Source organism: Lissotriton helveticus, chromosome 9, assembly GCF_964261635.1.
Source record: "Lissotriton helveticus chromosome 9, aLisHel1.1, whole genome shotgun sequence".
Taxonomy (NCBI): domain Eukaryota; kingdom Metazoa; phylum Chordata; class Amphibia; order Caudata; family Salamandridae; genus Lissotriton; species Lissotriton helveticus.
In genome coordinates, this window is record NC_136070.1 from 690,925,821 (window position 1) to 690,952,467 (window position 26,647).

Below are 26,647 nucleotides of genomic sequence, written 5' to 3' on the forward strand. Positions count from 1 at the left end.
GTGAGCTGCTCCCAGCGCCTGAGGAAAAGGTGGGGGAGGCAAAGTCAATCGGTGAGAGGAGTAAAGAGAGAAAGGAGATGAGTTAATTAGAGCCCCTGAAGGACTTACTCAACAAGTTGTCACGAGATTAGGAGTGCACACCACTGTTAACCCCTTAATTGCTGCCGTCGGCCAACGGTCGTCACGGCCACTACCTCCCCAGTGCTGCGCACGACCGTTGGACGTCCATTCAGCACTAGTTCCAATGGACAGCGCAGCACTGGGGAGGTTTATTTACAAGCTCTAAAGGGGTTAAGCACTGGGTTTCATTCCCCGGTCTTTACTCATCAACACTCATCATGACTGTTTAATGCGCACATTTGCCAGGATTCCTGAGAGAAACAAGCATTGGCCGTGCGGCCGTGAAAGTAATGCGGCCGTGAAAGGGGAAGTGATCACGATCACGGGGACGCGCTCTGTGGTGGGGGAGGGCCAGAGCAAGGCGCTTGGGAGAGCAAGCGAGAGGAAAGCCAGATGGCGACTGATCACGTGCTGTAAGGGTACCGGGCGGAAAGCCATATGGCGGCTGTGAACAATCCCGCGCGCGTAACTGCAAGCTTTAGGCCACAGGCAAAAGCTTGTAGTCGGATTTCTAAAGCCTACTCACTAAATGTTTCGCCAGACCAGCGCATGCGCTGGCTCAGGCGAGACCCAAAAATACAAATAAATAATCCTTTATGATCCGTGAAGCAACCAGAAAACAAGGAGAGATCTCAGAATATCACAGTATGCAAGATGAAAAGTCATAAGCCAACTGTTGTATGCCGGACTGAAAGAAATTAACCTGGTTGGGACCAAGATTAAGATGTATCAACACTTTCCCGATCTCCTTACATATGAAATGAAATTCTTACTTTCTGGATTGTGGGCTGTGAAGATTTCAGGTCAGGAGCAAATGAGAATAAGCACTGGCAAAGCCAATAGGTTTAGTCTATGTGAGATCTATTGGCTTTGTCAATCTATGTTTTACAGACACATTGCACAGCAGTGCGGGCTGTTGTGCGTCATGGCTTAAAGTAAAGAAAAAAAAGCACTGTGACTCTGCCAGCACTGACCACGTCATAGCACTGACCTTTTGCTTACCACTCACTTATTATAACTTCCTCCAGTCTGCCCACCAGACTACTAATAGACCACAGTCCTTGCCAGTTATTGCTGCCAAATCAACACTTAAGAAAGTATTCCAGCGACTTCCCTTTCACTTCCTCGTTCCCCTTCTTTATCTGGTGAGGTATTCAAGGTCTTGATTCTACTGCAGAGACTCAGGAAAGGCCAGGATTTTCAGCAGATGTACATCCACAGCCGAAGCTTGATAGAGTGCTATTTTGCTGCTAAACAGAAGAATCACACCTCCGCTTAGCTTGGCATCTTCTTCTAAGCTGGTTTTATGTCAATGATGCCTAAATGTTTACTCCACAGTTAGCCAGTACAGCCCTTACAAAGCTGGGTAATGTGGTCTGATTTCTTTACATTCAAGAAGAGTCTGTTTGCTTGGTTTCTCTGAAATGTCTGGAGATCTGTCTAATGCCAGCATATATAAAATTGCAATATGTTCACCAACATTTGTTTTGTTGCTTAATGAAAGGCCCTTTGCAAGGGTTGGCTGGTCCAGGGGATTAAAATAAAACGTTAATAAAACAGATTTAAAGCCTGTTTTATTATCATTTTATTTGAGGGTGGTGGCAGAGGCGGCGGCGCTCCTCTGCCCTAATCGAGCGGCCACCGCTGTCCCTTTCCCCTAACCCTCTGCTATGGGGCCATGGGGGCACCTTTGGTGCCCCTTAAACATCCCTGCACAGTGTGGTAGGCACCGCATAGTGCCTGCCACACAGTGCAGGGATGTTTAAAAACATCCATTTTACAATTGTAGCTTGTGCTACAGGCCTTTTCCGCCAGCCACACAAGCTGAAATTGAAAACTAGATGTTTCAGACCGCCCATAGGACAGTCACATCCAACTTCTGCGGGCGGAACCGTCGACCTATGGTCGGGCGGTTCCATTCCGCAACGGTGTCGACCGACATCGTAAAAAGGCCCATAGTCATTACCGATTGATTTGAGGTAGAAGAGATAAAGTCAGGATAACATTTACACTCAACAGGGAGAAGAGGATTCATGGTGATCAGGACGATAATAAGGGATGAGTGGATGGTCAAAGAGAGGCAAAGGCTGATATTGAAGGGGGCAGTGAAATTTAGATGCACATAGCCCTGAATGCTCTTTGCGCCTCTTTTCCCAAATAGAACATTCTACACTGCGCACCCAAAAAAGGGCAGTCCATGGACCCTACTTCTGGAAAGCATTCCAAGCAAGAACCCACAACGAGGGAGGAACATCAAGTAACTTTTTATGACTTCAACAAATTTGCTTCTTTAATTCTGAAAGGAAAACAATGTTTTCTGGTGATTTTCACCAAATGCGAGTAATGAGTTTTATTCTATACATGCAAGTCAAAAGACAATTTTTTGGGGGGAAGTCAAATGCTTTTGGTGGGCTGGTTACACAGGAGTTACCTTGTATCATATTTGTTGTAAATATATGCATAACTTCATGCAAGTATTCAGACACAAATGTCTGGTGTTTTCACTGCTTAGTCTAATAAATAATTTAAAAGAAGAACTTTTTACAAGTACTTACCACAGCGTTCATTCTGAGAGGCTCTGTTAGGGTGGAGGATACAGGAGACATGCTGGACTCTAAAGCTTTCACGTAAGCCCTTGCTGCCATCAGCCTCAATCGGTAAAGATCCATCTGGAAAACTCTGTGCATTGCTGAGAGACAAGAGGGGAGAATGCATCATGGTGAAGGAAGGAACGCAACAGTAAAAAAAAAAAAAATAAATAAAGGAACTATAGCAAATAACTCAAAACATGATCAAGTATTCCTGAACCAGTCAAACAGATCTCAGTCCTATTAAAATTGTCTTCAATAGCTTGATAATACAGTGCACATTCTTAAATGTTATTGCTAATTCAAGTAAACATTTTGTCCCTTCAGTTTGAAAACTGAATCTTGTGTGTTGAAGACAAATCTTGTGAGACTGTAACGATAATGAAGAAAGGAATTTAAAGAGACAATTAGTTGTACATCCAAAAAAAGACAAACATGCCCCAGACATTGTTGGCTTTGAAAAAGCAGTTAACTTAATGTGAGGGCTAACAAAACCTCTCTGAATGAGCTTGACATAAATGAATAGCAGATTGTAAAAGTTATAAATAAAACTAATGCTGTCTACCCAAACTGTTCCCTAGTATGGAGGGGCTCAAAACAAGGATGAACAATCTTGTCAGAATATTTTGTGTTGCTTATTAAGCCCTTCCTTGTGTTGCGCAATAAGTGGCACTAACAGGCTAATGTGTGAAGTTAATTGGGTAAGATGCACATCATATAACTGTAAGCAGGAGACAGAAAAAAATGGTATATCCACTAACTGGATATAACCTCAACTGAATGACCTAGCAGTATAAGGAAAATGCTACTTACCAGTATGCATCTGTTCTTGGCATGTAGAGCTGCAGAATATCATACTTTTTCATAGATCGCCATCTGGTGTTGGGCACAGATGATTGCAGTTTGTTGTGGTCTTGGAAGAAGTCTTTGTAGTCACGAGATAAGTGACTCCTCCCTTGGACGATAGTGCGCATGGGCATCGACTCCATCCTCAGATTGTTTTTGCCATGATGGGAAATGATGGAGTTTGGAAGAAACAGAAAAGATGTCCATGTGAGTGTATCTAAGTAAGATAGCACTGGAACAGATAGAGCTTCCGGGGAGGTGGGTGGGCGTATGCTATTCTGCAGCTTTACATGCCAAGAACAGATGCATACTGGTAAGTAGCATTTTTCATTCGAGGCATAGGAGTTGCAGATTTCATACCTTTGCATCGACTGTACAGCAGTGCTCTCCCTTAGCGGGGGTCACCTGTATCTGTTGCAGTGGTTTGAAAAAGAACAGCCAGGCATACAGAAGCCTGTGGTTTTGCCTGCACGTCTACACAATAGTGTTTGGTGAAGGTGTGTGGCGTAGCCCATGTTGCTGCTTAACAAATGGCAACTAAGGGAATGCCATGGAAGCCCCTAGTTTGCGTGTTGAGTGCGCTCTAAGGGAAATTGGTAATGTGCATTTTGCCTTCTGGTAGAATATTTGAATGTATTTGACTATCCACCTTGCAATTCCAGCTTTGGAGATGGGGTTTCCTTTATGAGGTGGAGAGAAAGCTACAAACAGCTGGTTTGTCTTTGTAAAAGGTTTAGTTCTGTCAATGTAATAAAGTATAGCTCTTTTAACATCAAGTGTGTGAACAGCTCTCTCTGCTACGGAATCTGGGTTTGGGGGAAAAATGGGTAACTCTACAGATTGATTAAAATGAAAAACAGAGATTACTTTGGGAAGCAATTTTGGATTTGTTCTAAGAACCACCTTGTTACGATGTATTTGTAAGAATGGTTCTTGTTTGGTTAAGGCCTGGATCTCACTTACTCTCCTGAGAGAGGTGATTGCGACAAGGAAAGCTACTTTCCATGTAAGGAACTGCAGTTCGCATTTGTGTAGAGGTTCAAATGGAGGACCCAAGAACAATGTTTAAATTTCACACCGGAGAGGGTGGTCTTGTGGGAGGAATTATTCTTTTAAGGCCTTCCATGAATGCCTTGATAGCGGGTACCCTAAACAATGACAAATGCTGTCTGTTTTGCATGTAAGCGGCAAGGGCATCAAGATGTAATCATATGGATGTGTATGCTAGATTACATGTTTGAAGATGCAGCAATTAGCAAATAATGTTCTTAATTGAACCATCTAGCGCGTCACTTTTGTTGTTATTGCAGTAAATGACCAATCTTTTTCATTTGGCTGCATAGCAAGCTCTAGTAGTAGGGCGTCTGGCTTCTTTAATAATGTTCATAGTCTGGTGAGAGGTTGAGGTAACTGAACTCTAGGACTTCAGGAGCCAGATTGCTAGATTCAGTTGATTTGGATCTGGATGCCGTATCTCTCCATGATTCTGTGTACGCAGGTTTGGGGAGAGCTGTAGTTTTTGGTGTGGAACTATTGAGAGTTCCAGGAGTGTTGTGAACCATGGTTGACGGGCCCATGTTGGAGCAACTAGGATCATCCTGAGAGACTGTTGTTTGAGCTTGCGTACTACTAGCAGAATGAGTGGGAATGGTGGAAAAGCATACGCAAATCTGCAGTGACCAGTTCATCCATATCGCATTGCCCTTGGACAATGGGTGCGGAAACCTAACGGCGAAGGTTGGGCATTTTGCTATTCCGGGTGTGGCGAACAGATCTATGTCTGGGTGGCCCCACATTTTGAAAAATGGTTGAAGAACTTGAGGATGAAGTTCTCATTCGTGTATCTGCTGTGTCTGACGACTTAGCAGATCTGCAATCTGATTGTGTACTCCTGGGAGATGTTCTGCCAGAAGATATATGTTTTGTGGAATGTCCCTCTCCATATGCTTTGTGCTAGTTGAGAAAGTTGCAAAGAATGTGTTCCTCCTTGTTTCTGTATATAATACATTGCTGTCATATTGTCCATACGGACAAGGACAGTCTTGTTGATGAGATGTAGTTGGAATGATTTTAATGCTGGAAAAATTGCCAGTAATTCTAGGTGATTTATGTGGAGCACTTTTTGTTGAGTGGGCCACCTGCCCTGAATTGTGTGGTTTAGGAGATAAGCTCCCCAGCTGGTGAGTGATGCGTCCGCTGTTAGCACCATTTGTGGAACTGGGTCTAGGAATGATCGCCCTTTGGAAAGGTTTTGTGTGTTCCACCACTGCAGAGAGCAATGTGTGCGGCTGCCCACTAACACCAGATCTGGAAGCTGGCCTTGAGCCTGGTTCCACTGACATGCTAATCATTCTTATAAAGGTCACATCTGAAGTCTTGCATGAGGTACTATGAAAATGCAAGAGACCATCATTCCTATGAGCTGCATAAACACTCGAGCTGGTAGGGAGTGTTGGGGTTGGAATTTTGTGATGAGGGTCTGCATACTGGCTATCCTGGCTGGATTGGGGTATGCAAGAGCTTTGGAAGTGTTTATTGTGGACCTAGATACTGATGTAGGTAGGAGGGCTGTAGATGGGACTTTGAGAGGTTTATTGTAAACACCAGGTGGTGGAGCAGCTGAATTGTTTTGTAAGTGTGGTGAACACACTGGCTGTGTGACCTGGCTTTTATGAGCCAGTCGCCCAGGTATGGAAACACATGAATCTGTTGACACCGCAAGTGTGCCGCTACTACCGTGAGACACTTCGCGAACACCCTGGGTGCTGTGGTTACTCCGAATTGGGAGAACCTTGAATTGATAGTGTTGGCCGTCCACTGTAAAATTTAGATATTTCCTGTGAGCAGGGTGTGAGATCTAAAGTGGCAAGGAAGTCGCCTTGCTTAAGTAGTGGAAGGATTTGTTGAAGAGTGATCATGTGAAAGTGATCGGACTGTATGGTGAAATTGAGAGGTCTGAGGTCCAGTATTGGTCTGAGAGTACCGTCCTTTTTGGGGAATTGGAAAGTACAGGGAGTAAACCCCTGTCCCTTGATGCTGTAGGGGAACTGGTTCTATTGCATGCTTTTGAAGCAGTGAGAGAACTTCCTGTTTGGGGAGCGTTAGATGTTCCGTGGACATGGGACGCTGTTTGGGGGGTATGTTGGGGGGAGTTGCAGTAAGTTCAAGGCAGTAACCATACTGGATAAATTGTCTTACCCACTTGTCTAGAGTGATGGAGTTCCAGACAGGGAGGAACTGTGAGAGTCTTGCACCGACCGGAGTGGAATGGTCTGGAGGGAGCGGAGAGAAGTCAGCCTTTCCCTTTGTTATTATTTCCCCTGTACCCACCTCTGAAATATCCCCAGTTGGGAAATGTTTGTGTGGGGCTTTTGTAGGAGGAGGAAGCAGTGTCTGTGCTGATGTTTTTGGATGCACCCCTATAAAAGGAGTGACAAAAGGAACCTTGTGTTGATGTAGACTGCAATGCTCCCATAGATTTTGCAGTGTCTGTGTCTTTTTAAAAAAAATTCTAAAGCTGTGTATACAGCTGGACCAAACAGGTGTTCTTGGTCGAACGGCTGATTCAAGATGGTAGTTTGCACTTCTTGTTTAAAACCAGAAATGTGCAACCATGCATGTCTGCGTAGTAAGACACTGGTGTTGACAGATCTAGATGCGGTGCCTGCTGCATCAAGGACACATTTATTGGATGCATTTGTAATTCACTTGCCCTCCTGGGCCAGATCATGGGCTTTGGCCTTGTATTGGTCAGGCAAATGCTGAATTAGGTTCTCAAGCTCATCGTAGTGAGCCCTATCATACCTGGCAAGCAGGGCCTGTGTATTAGCTATCCTCCAGTGATTAGCTCCTTGGGAGGCAACTCGTTTGCCTGAAGCGTCTAGCAGTTTAGACTCTTTGTCTGGAGGTGGAGCATCACCGGAGGTTTGAGAATTGGCACGTTTCCTAGCATTGGACACTACCAAAGAATCTAGAGGGAGTTGTCCTTTAATGTAGGTGGGATCATTTGGGGCGGGTTTATATTTTTTATCAATGCGAGGATTGAGGACTCTTGTCCTGACAGGGTCCTTGAAGATGTCTGGTGCGTTTTTAATGACACCTTTGAGCATGGGCAATGCTTGTATTGTCCTTTGTGACTGGGCAAAATTATCTACCAGGAAGTCTTCCTCCATGGGTCTGAATGCATTTGCACGCCATGATATTGGGCAACCCTATTAATAAGCTGACTAAACCCTATGTTGTCTTCTGGGGGAGAGGGCCGTGTTCGGTATGCCTCTGGATCGGGAAGGTCTGGAGGATCTGCAGGATCATTGTAATCTGCCCATGTGTCATATATTATAGTAGTGTCATCATCAGGGTTATCTAAAGGTTCATTATGTCCAACCATGTCCCCATGGTCATCATCATCATCCTGTGGTGGTGGTGAATGTGGAGAGAGTCTAGGAGACTTGTCAGGAGATAAAGGCTTAGTAGGAAGAACAGGACAAGAGGCTTGTAGGGGTGAAGTTGCAAAGTCTCGTTTCTTCACAGATACCTCAGGAGAGTGTGAGGTGTTGAATTTCCTCTTGTTTGTGGGGAGACTGACAATATGGGTTGTTTTAGGGTCCACAAGCAATGTCTTTTGTTTTGGATCGATAGGATCTGGTTGAAACAGATCCTCCTGGTTGGCGTCTCCTTTCGATGACGATTTTTTCGGTTCCGAACGTGGTCTTGATTTCTGTTCCGGAGCCTTAGAAGGGGTTATATGCTCCTTCGGCTTCGATGTCGGTTATCTTTTTCAGATCCGAAGGCTTTCGGGTTTGTTTGAATCCGAGGCCTTCTGGTCTTTCGGTGCCGAAGAGCTCGATGCCGAGGCCTTTTTGGAGATAATGAGAGTAGGATGTATTCCCGATTTCAGTACCGACTGTGTTTTTTGGGCACCGATATGTGGCTTGCTCGGTCCCGAGCCGTCGGAAGGCTTTTCCTTTGTCATCGGAGGCGGGGCTTCTGAAGCTTTCTTTTGGTCGCGACTAGGGCCTTCAGGCGAAGTTTTGAAAGGAGCCTTATTTTTCTCAGGTGGGGTAGGGGCAGGGGCAGTTGTACTCACTTGTTGACCTGGAGTGATGTGGTCATCGGAGTCGTAGTAATCAGCTTCAGACACGATGTCGAGCTCCTCCGAATGCTCGGCCTCTGGAACGTCGGGGCCTTCATCGAAGATGTCTTCTGGCACTGGTGCAGATCGTTGCACCATAACGTATCATTGAGCCCGCCGATCACAGATAGTCTTTTTGGATCGAAAGGAGGCACTGGCTTGGCAATATTTTTCCTCGTGTTCTGGCAAGAGACAAAGGTTGCAGACCTTGTGGTGGTCGCTGTGTGGAAATTTAGCTCCACACTGGGGACATTTTTTAAATGGAGTACTTTCCATTAGCCATAGGCCCGAATGGCGTAGATAGGCCCAGCAGCCCGCGTCGACAACCGGAACCGAATTTTTAGAGTTAGCGCGTCGAAGGGCACGCAAACAAAACAATACCGCCGAGTTATGATGGTTTGCGCATCGAAAAAGGTTTGGGAACACGGTACCAAACCGGAGCGCCGAAGTTACATCCGAACCCCATGGTGGAAAAAACAATCTGAGGATGGAGTGGATGCCCATTCGCACTATCGTCCATGGGAGGAGTCACCTATCTCGTGACTACAAAGACTTCTTCCAAGATAACAACAAACTGCAATCATCTGAGCCTAACACCAGATGGCGATCTATGCAAAACTATGAATTCTGCAGCTCATATGCCTTGAACATATCCATTATCCTTTCCTTACAATGTGTGCATATTAATGCTGTTTTTTCTGCAATGCTGGCATAGGATATACTTTTACAGCTGACATATTTGTTCCCTATTTCCTAATGATAATTCAATTTGAGTTTGTTTTGAGAGAAAAATGTAAAACCAATACACCATTCAATAAAAAAGTACTTAAAGCAGTCAATATAAACCTACATTGCAATAATAAATGTTCTTTTAGTTCCTAATGTCATTTGACTAACACCAGTAATTTCAAAAAAGGCTATGATGATAACACTAGTACTCCTATTTCAAGTACATTCACTATTAACTCTAGAGTACTTATTTTATTTATTTATTTTTATTTGTGTCATTTGTAAAGCGCCTGAATCACCCCAAATGGGGTATCTCCGCGCTATGGGCCAGAAGAGGTAGTGAGACAGTGATTAGAAGAGCAGAGTTTTTAATTTTTTCCTGAAGCCCAGGTAGTTAGTGGAGATGCGAATATCCAGGGGAAGTTGGTTCCATAATTTAGGAGCAAGGTAGGAGAATGATCTACCTCCCATTCTGGTTTGTTTGATGCGAGGTTTGACAAGAAGGCCTTTCCCCTCTGAACGGAGAGTGCGAGACAGTTTGTATTTAGACAGTTTATTGGCCAGATAGACTGGCCCCATATGGTTTAGGCTTTTGAATACTATACAACAGTTTTGAAGTGTATTCTTTTACGGATGGGTAGCCAGTGGAGTTTGCGTAGGAGTGGGAGGGAGGGGGCACTGTATGGAGAACTAGTTAGCAGATGGGCAGCAGTATTCTGCACCACCTGCAGACTTTGAAGGACAGAGTCCTTGGCGGTGATCAGCAGAGCATTGCTGAAATCCAGGCGATTGAGTACTAATGCGTGAATTTCAGTCTTTCGTGTTGAAGAGGGGAGGAAGTGAAAGACTTTACGAAGCAGGCTTAGGGCGTTAAAGCAGGCTCGTTTGGTTGCCGCAATGTGTTCATCCATGTTCAAGTTGTTATCAAGAAAAACTCCTACGTTTTTTACCACAGGCTTGGGCGATGGGGCTACGCCAAGTTCTTCAGGCCACCAGTTGGGGGCCCAGCTGGTGATTGCATCTTTGAATAGCATGATTTCTGTTTTACCTGTGTTTAGCTGCAAGAAGTTGCAACTCATCCAGGAAGTTATTGCTTTCATGCCATTCGCAAAAATATCTTGAGTATTGGGGTGTAAGGACAGAAGAGGCTGTGTGTCATCTGCATATGAAATCGGGGTGAACCCGATGTTCCTGAGAAGTGCCGCAAGGGGGGCGACGTAAACGTTGAAAAGGGTGGGGCTAAGACAAAAGCCCTGAGGTACCCCTTTAGTTACCATGGTGGTATTGGACTTCAAAGGTCCAAGGTTCACTGTTTGTGTTCTATCTTTAAGGAAGTCCCTCAACCACCTCCTACTTCTATTAGGATTTATCCCTAGGTCCTGTAGAAGACAGGGGGGTACTGGGTATCATGAGATTTCAGCACTGTCTTTCTCTTCACTTTCCTAGTACCCTAACACTTTTGAGCCAACACTTCCTTAATTTTTTAACTATCTAGCATCAGCAAATGTTGTGTATACAAGGCCTACTGTAGTTGATGATTAGGAATTTGGGCTTGGGGTGCAATACAAAGCAGAATTGATCACACTGAATAAAGATCCCCATCCTGTGGAAAAGTAAATTTTGCCATGTTCTGTGTCCCTACGTGTCATCCATCATATGTTATGTGTGCATGATCAATATGCATATGTACTCCCCATGTCTGATTAATGACGCAATTACAGTTGTGTCCACCTCTAGTATGCCAGTTTCCAGGCCTCGTGAATACTACGAATATCAGGCCTATGTAAAGTAATGTTGCCACGTTTCTCAGTGTGCACGTTATTCCATTATAAAGTCCCCGTTTCTAGGCCTCAAAAGGGCCTGGACATCAGATTCAGCTCCTGTCTCCTGAAGTCCTCGCTGAGGAGCGATACAGCCCCCACCTGTATCCTCGACCCTTCACTTACTTCCTGCCTCGCAGTGCCCGGTGCAGCTTGGCTCTGCCTCTGAGTCTGCCAAAAGTATGTTATAATTCCAGTTATCAGTTCAGTCCTCCTTCTCTGCATTCCTAAGCTACTGAACTGCATCAATAGTTTCCGTCATTGTCTAGCCTTCACGTCTCCATGTTAAGAGAAATACTGTATTTAATGGTCATTTAATATTCTTCATCACGCACTACATGTAGAATAATGCATGCTCCAGTCTTAGAGTCCGTTAGCCTCTCCCCTCCTGACTCTTAGTTTATATCAACATGTTCCCTAAACATCAGATACTAGATAGAGTTTAGGTACATGTCGCTCCGACCCTCCAGACTTTAGTCTCTGCTCCTAGCACAGAGTTCATAGCCCCCAGCTTCTCCTAGTAACACGTCATTGCCAGTTTGCGCGCACCACCAGGTTAGAGGTCCCGGCTCCTTAGGTAGCCCCCTCCAATGTTTCCGCCCCATTCATGACATATTCTGTTACGTCTGCACCACATGTCTATGTATACGCCCAGTTACACCTACTTTTACTCTTATCTTTCGCGACTGCTACGCGTCACGCCTTCTGCTCCACCCACTGCTACGCCTACTGCAATGTAATGCTATGTGTTTGCGTTTTGTATATAAGCTCATGTATTGTTATTAAAAGTTAGCGCGCTCATCCCAGACCCAGCCCCAGCAGCTGCTGGGCCCCTGTTCCTATGCAGGTTGTCCTGTTCCTGTCCTTATGCTGTATTAAACCTGCAAAAAACTCCTACTACCTCGAATCTTGACTCTTATTTATTGAGCTATCTGTTATGATATATGTCTAGTCAAAAATAGGGTATTATTTATTTATTTACCACATAATGGCGCCCGAATAGGGACTTGCCCTTTCCCCACGCGTCGGTGAAGCCACGCCGACCCCCTGACCCTCTGCAGTCGTGACGGAACTCTTCTGCGCAGTGGCAGATATTTCTGCTCAAGTATCCCTCAGGCCCACGGAGGAGACGGAGGAGGCGGTCCAGCATCCAAACGAGACGGTGGAGGAACGCGGCGAGTCCCGACCAGAGCCCAAGCCAAGAGTCCAAGGTCCGAGGTATCCGGAGGCCCACCCGTAACTGAAGTCCGAAGTTCGTCGTCCGTCGTCGTAGCAGTCCAGTCCAGTCCAAGGCCTTCCGTTCTTGCTGCCCGGTGAGTACCATTGCTGGGGTAGTATCTAGACAGGGTCAATCTAAATTGACTCTGGTCCGTGGGTAGGTGGTACCCAGGCCCACAAACGAAGTGTTCACCTAGGTGGATACGGGTCTTGATGCGTCCCTTTATGGGACCGGTATGTTCCGTACTGTTTCAGCAGTGCATCCAGTAACTCTAGTCTGTTCCGTTCTCGAGAAATTCTTGTGTTTCTGTTCTCAGTATTCCAGGTAATATTTCTGTCCGAACTGTAATGTTATGATGTTGTTCAATGTATTTCCAATGTCGTGGTATGCCTGAATTGTTCTCCCAATTGTTATTGTTTCTCGTTTATTGTATTGTGTTCCGATTCAAGTTTACAATGTCTCTCTTTTCGAGACTACGTCAGTTAAAAACTAGAAAGGGTTTGTTAGAAGAAGCAGTTCCTGTCCCGCCCAGGGACAGTCCAGGTCATTTTATGTATCAGAAGCATGGCATAAGCGCCATATTGTATCTAGATTTATGGGTAGATTATACCAAACAGTTAGAAGAAAAGTATAGATGGCCCGTATCGGGTACATGGGATGCTGAATGCATCATGCGAGTAGAAGAAGCATTATGGAAAAAGAAAGCCAGACAGTCACAGAAAGACGCCATCGAGTTATGGCGCAAAGAAGCTCATAAAAGAACCGAAAAAGAAATCAGAAAGTCAGAACTAAGTAGAGAATCCCAAGAACGAGTCCAAGAAAGAGAATTAATCGAGATAGGTGAACGAGTTAGAACTGAACAGTCAGACAGACAGAGGCATGCCCTTATTAAGGGTATGTATCCTCTTCTTGCTGAGGGCTTGCCAAAAGCGACCCCAGAGGCATCCAGTAATTTCCCGCCACCATTAGTTCCGACCAAGCTACGTCACAAACAGACCGCAGCTGATATTTTTATTTCGTCCTATCTGGACGACACAGTACCCGAATATACAAATCCTGTTCGCGCTCCGCCAGTCCCTGTAAATCAGGTAATTCCTGCTCCTCCAGACACCGGGGTGCCTTTAACAGCCCCCCCGGGTCAGCCCGCCATACAAGTCCAGCCCACGTTACAATTACCGACCCTGCCAGGACGAAAAGCATCAGTTGATGATTCCAGTTTAGGGGCCGCAGGAGGAGGTCTTCCTCAAACCCCGCCGCCATACAAGCGTTTATCAGCACTCGAATTACATGCTCAAGCATCACAGCGTACTCCTAAAAGTAATAAGTCTGTTGCAGAAATCAGGCAAACCCTTGGCGAATGTGTCTATGACCCAGTTCCAGGCGAATTTAATATGGTTTTATATTCAGTACGCGTAAGGAGGGTGACCGAGTATCTAGTCACCTTGCCGAATATGAAAGAAGATCTAGACAGAATATATCGTTTCATCCGTACAGGGGATGATCCAGAAAGTATTAGTGATGCCATGTCTCAAAGGAAAGCCGAGATTCAGCGTATGATATTAAAGTTCTTAATTAATTGTCTAATAAGAGAACAAGATTACCCGTCTAAAGATCCAGCCGAAATGAAAACTCTGACAAAGTGGAGTGATAATATAGCCGAAGGAAAGCACAATACCATTAGTGCCATGGAAAGTATGTACAAGAAAATCCGTAGAGAGATAATAAAGATACACGAACAGCGTAAAGCAGCACAAGTAAGCGAGAAAGAAAGTACCTCTGATCCTGAAGAGGAAGACGACGAGAATACTGCCAGAATAGCGTATGTAGGAAAATCTAGATTTCCAGATCGCCATTTGCGTCTAGAACACAAGTCTATTTTCCATCATCCAGCACCAGAACAAGGTTCCCTAGAACAAGTATTCCAAGCTACCGATCACATTCTAAAATCACGAATTGGTTATAGTGAGTTAAGTACTATGCATGAACAAGAAATAGCCCGATCAGCAGTCAGATGGATTACTGATTCTACCACTTTTCCAGACGAAATAGTGGCACAAATGTTTCTGAAAATGCCCCCAGCCGAACAGCGACTGGTGGGTATGTATATGATTCAGCACCTCATTACTCTGTATGAGGGTCAGCACTCTGATCCAGGTCCGTTACATGATGTCCTGAACGAGTTACTCCAGTACAGATGGAGAGGTCTAGGTACCGATTTAATTAGTGTCATTCTAGAACAACGTCACAAATATAGAACGTTTTTGAACCCGCATTTTGTTCATGTCTCACCCCCAGAAAGTAAATCATTCTACATAGACAGACAGAATCCGCTACGAGAAGTCCACCCAGTCAGAGGAACGGGTGGCGAAATGCAACGAGTGTTTGTATACACTCCAATCACAAAGATGGAACTCCTTGAAATGAAGAAATTAATTCCCTGTCATGACAAAGATCCAGCAGGGTTCCATAGAGAATTAAAAGACATGCTCCGTATGGGAGAATACACTTACCCAGATATCATTAAAATGTTAAAGGTCCTGTTGCCCGCAGGGGTGTATGAAAAGCTAAAGGAAAAAGAATGGGAGGTGGGAGAGAAAAAGATCGATTGGACAGTTCTAGAAGCTGAAGACAAGGCACGAGTACCAGGTACCGGTCTTGGAGATAAATGTAAAGAATTACCAGAATTATTGATTCAAGTTTTACCCAGATTATTGACAACCAGAAAAGAAGACTGGGATGCAATCTCAGCCTGTAAACAGAAGCAAGATGAAGATATTAGTGATTTTTATTCTAGATTTGAAAAATGTTTCAGTATCAACAGTGGTCTCAAGACAAGTAGTGAGTCATACCCTCACCTTTTTGTTACTAAATTAGTCGAGAATTCAAGTCCATCAATTAAAAATCGAGTTTTGAAAGTCGAAAGCACCTGGCAAGCTAATACTCCGTCCCAGATGCTCCAGATGCTCCAGTACCACCAGAATAGAATCAGGGAAGAGCAAGAACACGAGAGAAAACGTATGAAAGACACGAAAATGAAAGTGCTAGTTGCACAATCTGTTCCTCAAGACAGTCAGAAGAGGGGTCCGAATCAAGCCAGTCAGCCTGCAGCTCCCGTTAAAGGGAATTGCAATTATTGTAAACAGCCAGGTCATTTTATAAATGATTGTGCAGTTCTGAAACACAACATAGCTACTGGTAAGACTAAAGAAAGACCACGTCCGCCTAGACAAGAACAAGTTTCACAGACTCCTCAGTCACAGAATGCACCACAGACAGTTACAGTACCGCAGCCTATCGCTGCAACACAGCATGTTACATCGCAGATGTACCAGTATGCACAGTCTGAGTATCCAGAGTACCAGCCATATTCATGAAACAGCCTAGAGAGGGAGGTAGGCTTGCCTCTCATCGAGATACCTGTAGATCAAGAAGGTCCCTATGTTCACAGTCAAGTATTAGGGAAAGACAGAAAGTTTTTGATTGATACAGGGGCAAGTAGGACCACAATTAGTCACGCCGAAGTTCCAGGGGCTCCGCTCTCAGGCTCAAGAAATGTTTCCCTTGGATTTTCAGGAAAACCTATCATAAATGAGATCTCAAAGCCAGTTACTCTAGAAGTAGGTCCATTGTCCCGTACTACTGATCTGTTACTTACTAAGTCATGTCCAGAAAATCTATTAGGCATTAAGACACTGAAAGAATTAGGTGCAGTTATATGCTGTTCCCCAGAGGGAATACGTCTGTTCCTACGTGACTTTAAGGGTCACTATGTATTACGAGATTTTGATTCAAGACTGTCTAAAGTTCCGCAGCATCTATGGGCACAAGGTCCAACTGATGTAGGTTACATGCAAATCACACCCTATCGTGTGACTCTCAAACCAGGTGTAGTGTTACCCCGAATCAGACAGTACAGATTGCCACCCGAGGCTGTAGCAGCCTTATCCAAAATTATTGACGAGCTCATCGCTCAAGGAGTGGTTGTAGAAACTGACTCCAACGTATGTAATTCTCCGATCATTCCAGTCATGAAACGTACTGATCCAAATGCACCCCCAGTATATCGATTAGTGATTGATTTACGAGAGCTTAATAAATGTATTATTCCGCAGTACCCAGTTGTCCCAGACATCTCTTCCCTATTGACAGCCATTGATTCCGAAGCCATGTTCTTTACAGTAATAGACCTCAAGAATGCATTTTTTAGTGTTCCAATTCATCCAGACAGCCAGTTTCTTTTCGGATTTTGTTTAAATGGAAGGAGCTATATGTTCACACGCGCTCCTCAAGGTTTCACAGAAAGCCCTAGTATTTACAGTCAAGCACTTAAGAGACAACTAGATAACATTCACATGCCAACTGACACTGCCCTGCTCCAGTATGTCGATGATCTACTGATCACAGCCCGTTCTGAACGTGATTGCGAGCGAGCGTCACTGACGGTTCTGTATTTCCTAGCCGAGATGGGGCACAAGGTGTCCCCTTCGAAGCTTCAATTCTGTGTCCAGCAAGTGGTATACTTAGGACACTTGCTGTCCAAGAGGGGTAGGCAGTTGACACCAGACCGCATCCAGTTAATAGCGAGTCTTCCCCAGCCCAGAACCCAGAAGGAGGTACGTGCCTTTATCGGCCTTACTTCTTATTGTAGACAATGGATTCCCCAGTATGCATTTCTAGCCAAGCCACTGATACAGTTAACGACACAGGAGGCAGCCGTATCGACTGTCCTCCCTTGGACATCTGAACATACACTTAGTTTCAACGAGTTAAAGAAAGCCCTATGCCAAGCCCCAGTTCTAGCTACACCGAACTACAATAAGCCTTTTACACTTTTCGTTACTGAACGCGAAGGTACAGCATTATCTGTTCTCACACAAGATCAAGCAGGACAATACAAGCCCTGTGCTTATTTTTCTAGCACATTAGATCCAGTCGCCCAGGCATTGCCTGCGTGCCTCAAGTCAGTTGCAGCCACAGCACTAGCTATCAGACAAAGTGATTCCATAGTCTTAGGACACTCCCTGACAGTACAAGTCCCACACTCCGTGGAAGTCCTTTTAAACCGAACACAAACTCAGCACTTGACAATTGCACGTTTAACAGGTTATGAATTGACATTGTTCCAGCCACACATAGAAATTAGACGCTGCAACGTCCTGAATCCTGCTACACTGTTACCATCAGTTAATTCAAATCCTGACCCACATGACTGTGTGGAAGTAGTTAACATTACGACAAAGCCAAGACAAGATCTGACAGATATTCTGTTGCCAGATCCTGACCTGACACTTTATGTGGATGGTTCATGTATGAGAACTAGTACAGGAGAACTAGTCGCCGCGTATGCAGTGACTACTGACACCGAAGTTATTGAAACACACCGTATTGATACCCTGTCCGCTCAAGCAGCAGAGCTAGTTGCTCTGACACAAGCCTGCATACACGCCAAGAACCTGAAAGTTAATGTTTACACAGATTCACGTTACGCATTTGGAGTTGTACACGACTTCGGAGTGCTCTGGCAGGAGAGAGGTTTCATGACTTCTCATGGAACCAAGATTCAGCATGGTCTCCTTATTCAAGCTCTGTTAGATGCCATACATTTACCGACATCCATTGCTATCATGAAATGCAAAGCACATACGAAAGTTACTGACATTATTTCTCAAGGTAACGATCTAGCAGATCGCACAGCCAAGCTTACAGCACAGACTCCAGACATTCCAGTTAACCTGACACATACTCCAGATCCGGCTACATGTATGACAGTTAAGGACCCTACACAAGATGTCATAGATATCCAGTTACATGCTACTCCTGAAGAAATCAAGAAATGGTCTGAACAAGGAGGGGTCCAGACAGATCAAGGATGGTTAACGAAGGGTAGAGCCACATGGTTTCTCCCCGACTCTATGGTTCAAGTCATCATTAATACCGCACATAGTCCAGCACATTTAGGAGAAAAAGCTATGTTAGACAGTATCCAGAACATTTGGTTCAACAAGCATTTACGAGCTGCAGCCAAGCAGAAAGTCCGTACCTGTATGATATGTTGTCAGTTTAATCCAGGTAAAAGTGTCCCGGTGGAACAAGGTGGTTTCCAGCCTCCTGACCACCCTTTTGAAGTCCTCCAGATGGATTATATTCAGATGGAGCGATGTCGAGGTTTCAAGTATGTCCTTGTAGTTGTATGCGCTTTGTCCAGATGGACAGAAGCATATCCAGTCCCAGATTACACAGCCGCGACCACTGCCAAGCAGTTGGTTCGTGAGTTTTTCCCTCGATATGGACTCCCTAGAGTCGTATATTCTGATAACGGTCAGCCATTCTCATCTGAGTTGATGAAGCACGTTTCCCTGTTGTTAGGGTACCAGTGGAAGTTTCATTGTGTACGCCATCCTGAAGCAGCCGGTCTAGTCGAGAGACATAATCAGACTCTGAAAATCCGCATCGCCAAAGTATGTAAAGATAAGGGTGTGGACTGGCTAGTAGCTCTGCCAGTCGCTTTGTTTTATATGCGCATGGTCGCACATTCCAGATCAGGTCTGTCCCCGTATGAGGTTGTATTCGGCCGCCCCCCTAACATGTGGGGTACTCCTAGACCCCGAAGTATTACTGATGTTTCATGTAATATGCTGACAGATTACCTAGCTTCCTTGATGTCTGCCCTCAACTCATGTCGTTCACAGGTTGCCGCCGCATTTCCAGACAATACCGAGGTGGCACCGCACGAAATCGTTCCAGGTTCGATGGTGATGGTCCGAAACTTTGACAGATCAAGTCCGCTGGAGCCTCGATGGAAAGAGCCCCGTCAGGTCCTCCTCACCACCCGTACAGCCGTGAAGTTGGAAGGCCGAAAAGGATGGATACACCTTTCTCACGTTAAACTTTTTAAAGGACTGAAACCGGTCTCTAAAAACATTTCCCAGGATATCAAGACTTGCCAGAACATTGTTCCTAAGGACTGTCCCGCAAATGACATTGATATAACCCCTCCCTTGGTAGAGAAAACTCCGCAGCAGGAGTATAAGCATAAACTACGGTCTAGTAAAATAAGTCAGTCAGTTTGATTGTATAAGTCCTCCCCTAGGTGAAACGGTTAGACTGTTTCTGACATGTATAAAATAGACCCCCATAGTGAGAGAGTTAGTAAAAACTCAATCAGATGTATCGTTTTTCTAAGTTTCATATTATTCATCAGCATTATGATTTCCTGCACTAGTTATGCCTTTTTCCTATATTTCCCAGTTCTTCATGTAAATAAGCCTCCTAATGTTACAGTAGAGCACACGTTTAGTGATCTGCCTCCTCACGAATATTCATACCGCCTCGCTATGCGTAATAACTCATTTATCCGTATGTTACATTACTCACACCAGACCAGCAATGCCACTAATTGTTGGGTGTGTGGTCGACTCCCCCCTTTCCAGACACCGAAGGGAGTTCTGCCACTCTTTCCTTATCCTTTTTCACATAATGGTTCGTGTGGAGCATGGTCCACGTTAACGTCATCCTCAACAGATATGTCTTTTCTTAACAGCACATGTTTCCCAGACAAGCAAGGTTTCCCCCACAGAACCGGGTTAGATCTAGAAAATGAAGTGTATAATTTAGGTAATTATTCGTCGAATTTTATGGTCCTGAATGTTCAGTCTGATACTACTTCAGACTCACCCGCTATTTCAGTACTACCAGTCAAAGGCGAATTATGTGTCCGAAATAAGGGTTCCGTACATATAGGACATAGTGAATGTACTACTATTGTCAAGTATAGTGACAGTGGGAAATCTATTTTTAAAGCTTCACGTCATTCTTATTTTGTTTGTGGTCAGACCGCATATGTTCGTCTGCCCCTCGATTGGGAGGGAACCTGTTATATTGCTTTCCTACTGCCACCTGTTTTTCTAGCCCCACCTGATTATCATAGAAATACACATCTAGTACATACTAGACACAAGAGAAACCTCCCGATTGTCGATTATACTGAAACTGCTGCAGAACAATTCATTGATATTGATAAAGGTGTTTTCCCTTATTTAGGCACAATTGTAAATAGTAAGCTAATTCGTAGATTAACAAGAACCCTTGAAGCTGTAGTAGATGAGACTGCCTCTGCTCTAGGTAACTTAACCGAATCCTTTATGAGAATTGTCGTTTTACAGAATCGTCTCGTCCTTGACGTCATACTGGCCGATAGGGGCGGGGCCTGTAGAGTCATCGGATCTAGTTGCTGCATTTTCATTCCAAATAACGCGCCGTCTGTTTATTCAGCTATAACCAGACTCCATAAAATTGCCCATCTGTTACACCAAGATCCAGGCACCTGGACATGGTCCGGTTGGTTCTGGAATATAATTTCCGCATGGGGATGGAAAGTCCTGTCCTTTCTAGGTATTGCAGTAGCGATCATATTTAGCTGCTGTCTCTGTATACAATGTGGCCCTGCGATTTGCGGCATTTGTGCTACCTCTTGTATTCCTAGTCCTAAGCCCCGTTCTAAATCCCGTTCCAGGATAATCCGAGACGAGCAAATGATACTGTATGAAATGATAGATGGTATCATGAATATTGATGTTTCCTGATGGAAACGTAGTGACAAGGAGGGAATGTGGAAAAGTAAATTTTGCCATGTTCTGTGTCCCTACGTGTCATCCATCATATGTTATGTGTGCATGATCAATATGCATATGTACTCCCCATGTCTGATTAATGACGCAATTACAGTTGTGTCCACCTCTAGTATGCCAGTTTCCAGGCCTCGTGAATACTACGAATATCAGGCCTATGTAAAGTAATGTTGCCACGTTTCTCAGTGTGCACGTTATTCCATTATAAAGTCCCCGTTTCTAGGCCTCAAAAGGGCCTGGACATCAGATTCAGCTCCTGTCTCCTGAAGTCCTCGCTGAGGAGCGATACAGCCCCCACCTGTATCCTCGACCCTTCACTTACTTCCTGCCTCGCAGTGCCCGGTGCAGCTTGGCTCTGCCTCTGAGTCTGCCAAAAGTATGTTATAATTCCAGTTATCAGTTCAGTCCTCCTTCTCTGCATTCCTAAGCTACTGAACTGCATCAATAGTTTCCGTCATTGTCTAGCCTTCACGTCTCCATGTTAAGAGAAATACTGTATTTAATGGTCATTTAATATTCTTCATCACGCACTACATGTAGAATAATGCATGCTCCAGTCTTAGAGTCCGTTAGCCTCTCCCCTCCTGACTCTTAGTTTATATCAACATGTTCCCTAAACATCAGATACTAGATAGAGTTTAGGTACATGTCGCTCCGACCCTCCAGACTTTAGTCTCTGCTCCTAGCACAGAGTTCATAGCCCCCAGCTTCTCCTAGTAACACGTCATTGCCAGTTTGCGCGCACCACCAGGTTAGAGGTCCCGGCTCCTTAGGTAGCCCCCTCCAATGTTTCCGCCCCATTCATGACATATTCTGTTACGTCTGCACCACATGTCTATGTATACGCCCAGTTACACCTACTTTTACTCTTATCTTTCGCGACTGCTACGCGTCACGCCTTCTGCTCCACCCACTGCTACGCCTACTGCAATGTAATGCTATGTGTTTGCGTTTTGTATATAAGCTCATGTATTGTTATTAAAAGTTAGCGCGCTCATCCCAGACCCAGCCCCAGCAGCTGCTGGGCCCCTGTTCCTATGCAGGTTGTCCTGTTCCTGTCCTTATGCTGTATTAAACCTGCAAAAAACTCCTACTACCTCGAATCTTGACTCTTATTTATTGAGCTATCTGTTATGATATATGTCTAGTCAAAAATAGGGTATTATTTATTTATTTACCACAGCTATTTCTTGAAAAAGCAATGGGTCTTTAAATACACACAAAAAAACAGAACAATGGAAATAGAGAATAATAGTGAAAACCTTAAAATCCTAGCACCTACGATTGTCGAGGTTTGACCCCAAACTTCACCCACGATTACCTTCTAGAGCTAAAATCTGATCCGGTCAGTGTAAGTCTATGTGATGATCTAAAAAGACCTATGTGTCCGAGTTACTACACTCTGTAATAGCAGGTGCATAGTAAATGGATATAAAATCTCATATAGTGCCAACAAAGTATATCACACATGCCTGGTAGGGTTGCATGTTTGCTAACTTTATGGCTCTTCCTGTAGTGTTTGAGTGTAAAACTTAAATAGAGTCCATTAGCTGGGTATAGCAAAGTTTGCTGGAGAACTGGGGTTTTCCAGGCAGGGTGACTCAGTTGATGAAGTCTCTCAATGAATTATTAGGGTTGCCAGGAAAACAACCAGGGCAATTCATTTGTCAGAGAGTCTTCTTATTCCTGGAGCACACATGTGCATGAGCTTCAAAGCGCCAGGGCCCAAAATATTGCAGACATCACAAAAGGGCAGTGAAGTTCAGGGTCCAGTGAAGAAACATGTCTTGGATTTTTGATGCTCATTGCACAGAAGTATTAGAGAAGCCCAGGGTGTCGCTAAGCACCCTCACAACCCTGGAGAGGGGCGTATGAGGCAGGGGGGTGGGAGAAGCGTTTTGGTGTAATCTCAGAGTTAGTTCTGCAAAAGGCTAGACAGGGCAAGGTAGGAGCAGGGGCTCAGTTGAAGGACGATGATGTTTACTGAGTAAAACACAAGTTTGTTCGTTATTGGAGGGAAGCAAGCTTGTCGGGCAGAATCACTACTCCAGAGCTGCTCAACTTCACAATTGGATATAATTAAAATTCTGCAGCACAATTGAATTTGTTTCCAGACCAAACATCCCCAGTAGTCGCTTCTTAAGACAGTGGGCATATTCTCTGCGAGAGAGCGGGCAAGCGACCCAAATCTAGTCACTGTTCCCCTAGCTGGGAGGGGTTCCTTCACCTCAGGGATACTTTCAACAGTTATACTCGGGCATTTCTCTCAGATTTGAACCTGCTGATGCAGGACAGAGGCTATTGCTCCAACATCCTGGAAATACTTTGCACAGGGTCCAGGAAGGCCCTTGTTCTGTGTGTAACTGCTCAAAAACTGGACAAATCAAAGAATAGCAAATAGTCCAGAACACATGAAGTCCTTAGAGCAGTTGTAAAATGATCCAACTCCAAATGCATGCCTTAGTTCTTTTAACATCTCAAGAATTAACTGGTTTGAGCTGGAAACCGGATGCTGGTAGTCATAGGCTTGCAGATTAAGGCCAACATTTAACTTTTAATCAAACAGCTCCCAATCAGGCAACACTAATACGCCAGTGAAATAGGTTCCCAAAGAAAAAAGGAGCACTTACAGTAATGCTCCAAAAGTCAAGAGTCAGGAGAAACTCAAGCGCTAGCAATTCGGAGTTCTATGAGATTAAGAGACCTGTAGGTGATATGAGAAAAGGATTCCAGGGTGGCAAAGCAGTGATTAGGAGATTGATTTCTTTGTCCTTACATATTCTTAAAGATAACCTATCTTATAATTAAAATTAAGATACAAGGCTCAGATGTGGAAACAGACTACCATGTGGTAGGGAAAGATCTGGTCACTTTACGCCATGGAAAAATCAAACGCTATTATATGAGAGCCAAGTTTGATGTCATATGGCGCCCCTTCACTACTTGCATACAACACCTGCAACAGGCGGAAGGGCTCCACATGACAATGTCTAGAACACTAAGGGCGTCCTATATGCATAGCATGTTCCCATCTGACACCGAAGGGGGCTTTTCGGGATCTGACCTTCCAACTGGCTGACAGTCTTCTTTTGGAGTTATGTGAAGGAATGATGTTTTTTATATGTGCTCTGAGTGAGACTGTAATTGCTGGGTGCTAAGTTCCTTGAGTGGGGGGGGGGCGGGTTTAGGGTCGTGCTTTCCATTTCATGTAATTCACACTGCTTCATTTTGCAATGTATTGCATGTCATGTTCGTTTTCTGAAAATGCAAAATAAAACAGTAAAAAAAAAAAAAATGAAGATACAAAATTGTTAAGATAGCTGCTCCGAAATAAGGAAGAATAGGCGTAGGAGGGCCTCTAGATCTCATGGTTCTGGATAGTCGGTATAGAGTGAATTTGGTCTTCAGAAAATTAGAGGCCATGCCGTGCAGGATGTAATGAATTGTTATCATGGCCATGAAGAGATCTCACTTTCTTACTGGTAACCAATGTAGTTAGTACAAAACCAGTGAGATATCTTAACATCTTTGGAGGGTAGTAAACACATGGGTAACTGTATTTTGGTAAGTCTTGAAGCGTTTCAAAGACTAATCATCCATCCCCAGATAAAAGGCATTCCCACAGTCAAGATAAGATACAACCAAAGCATGGATTATAGGCACGTGGCCGGGATGCTCTATAAAGGGGAGAATCTGTTTGACCAACTGTAAATCCCAGAAGCAGATTTTGGCGAATCTAGCCAACTACTGAACCACAGATAACTCTGAGTCGATATGAATCCTCAGATTAAGTACATATTTGAGGGGCGGGGGCCCACAGCATCTGGCCAAGCCACAGAGTTCAGTTATGCTGTGTTATTTTCAGTACGTAGAAGTTCGGTTTTGGCATGGTTCAACTTTAAAAAGTTGGTTGACATCTTACTTTGTTGTACCCCTGTCAAGATGTTGCTAACTGGAGTTGGGGGCCTGAGCCAGGCAGTCTCAATGACTTCTGCCGGTGGGTTAAATATGAGCTCAGTATTGCCAGGATACACAGAAAGCAGCACTCTAGTTCTCTGCCAGCAGTGTCAAGTAGATGTTGAAAGGAAGCACCAATAAAATAGACGCCTGGTGAACCCCACAATGGATAGCCTAGCACTGCGCCATGGATGGTGGCATGAATGTAACGGTCTAGAAAGAAAGGAACGGAAACATTGGACTGTCCGTGAGTCACATCCCAAGTTCTTGAGTCATCATAACAAGATGTCATGATCAATAGTGTCAAAAGCTGCCAACAGGTTCAAAAGGACCTCGGCGGCTGTTTTTCTCCATGTCCACCAGAATCCGAAGATCATCCAGAATAGAGAGGACCACCAGCTCAGTGCTGTGTCTAGTTCTAAGTCTGGTTTCGAAAGGATGTAGTGATTTATTAGTACCAACTAAGGCCTGCGGCTCGATGAATAAATGCTTTTCAAAAACATTTACTGGAAGTGGCAGGTGTTAGCAAGGTGGGTTTTTTACGCAATGGCTTAATTTTAGCTGCTATTCAAGCTTCTTATTGACTTTTAAAACACCCCACAAGTTTACATTGGCAGCAAAATCAAATAGAGATTATATACAGCCACACAAGAGGAGGCAGGACCTAGAAAATCAACTTTCAGGGTATAATGACGTCTATGGTTGACAGTAAGCATAGAACGTACAACCCCTTTAGGATAGTGGATTGGAACATTTACCCCAAATCTTCGTGAAGAGGTCGGGACATCCGCGGGCTTCAAAGAGGGACTCCTCTTGAGTCCCGCACCAGTCAACCCCACGCTACCATTTCCGTATACTGGGAGATTTGGCCTGAGACCAGAGTGCCATAATATTGCGCATTGCCACCGCCACTGCTGTTCCAAGGAAGTGTTTATCAGCCCGGGAACCACCCAGGCTGTCAAACACACCCAGGATCAAGCAATACAGGTCGTGAGGGATTGTCCACCCCAGGGTCAGTGTGAGTTCCAGCTCCACTCCCGCCCAGAATGCCGCCAGGGCAGGACACTGCCAAACCATGTGGTAGAAGTCTGCAGGGGCATGACTGCATCGCGTGCAGGTCAGGGAGCGCCGCAATCGGGCACTGTAAAGACGCACGGGGGCGAGGTATGCCGTATGTCAATAGTAGAGTTGGACTAACCTCAACTTGGAGGAGGTCTTCAGTGTTTTGGGGGCCATGAGGGCATCCCTCCAGGCGCATCCTCTAGAGGACCCAGCCACCCATCCCAGCGCGCGCAGCGAGTCTAAAGATGCAGGGCCGTTATTCACTAATGAGCGATAGATCCGGGCCATAATCCCCCCCCCTCTACCCAGGTTCCCCATCATCACCTGGGCCTCTAGAGGACTAAATTCAGGGAGGGAGGTGGGAGACGGAATGTGCACGTGAAGGGCATGCCTAAGTTGTAAATACTTATAAAATTGAGAATAGTGGAGGGAGAAGCGCTGCTGCAAATCTGCGAAGGTTCTGATGTGGTCCCCAACCCAGACATCTCCAAGGAGCGAGATCCCAATGATATCCCACCGATGAAAGTCCCGAAGGGACGAGGTCTCCC

General features: G+C 44.8%; 1 protein-coding gene across 2 annotated transcripts in view; it reads right to left on the minus strand.

The window, feature by feature from the left end:
- The window catches only part of BBS1 (Bardet-Biedl syndrome 1), a 541,250-nt gene that overhangs the window by 299,685 nt on the left and 214,918 nt on the right, over window positions 1-26,647 (minus strand). For both annotated transcript variants that reach the window (XM_078660785.1, XM_078660786.1), the window contains one exon: window positions 2,676-2,809. In XM_078660785.1, coding sequence (XP_078516911.1) covers window positions 2,676-2,809 — 134 coding nt within the window. The remainder of the gene's footprint in view (window positions 1-2,675; window positions 2,810-26,647) is intronic.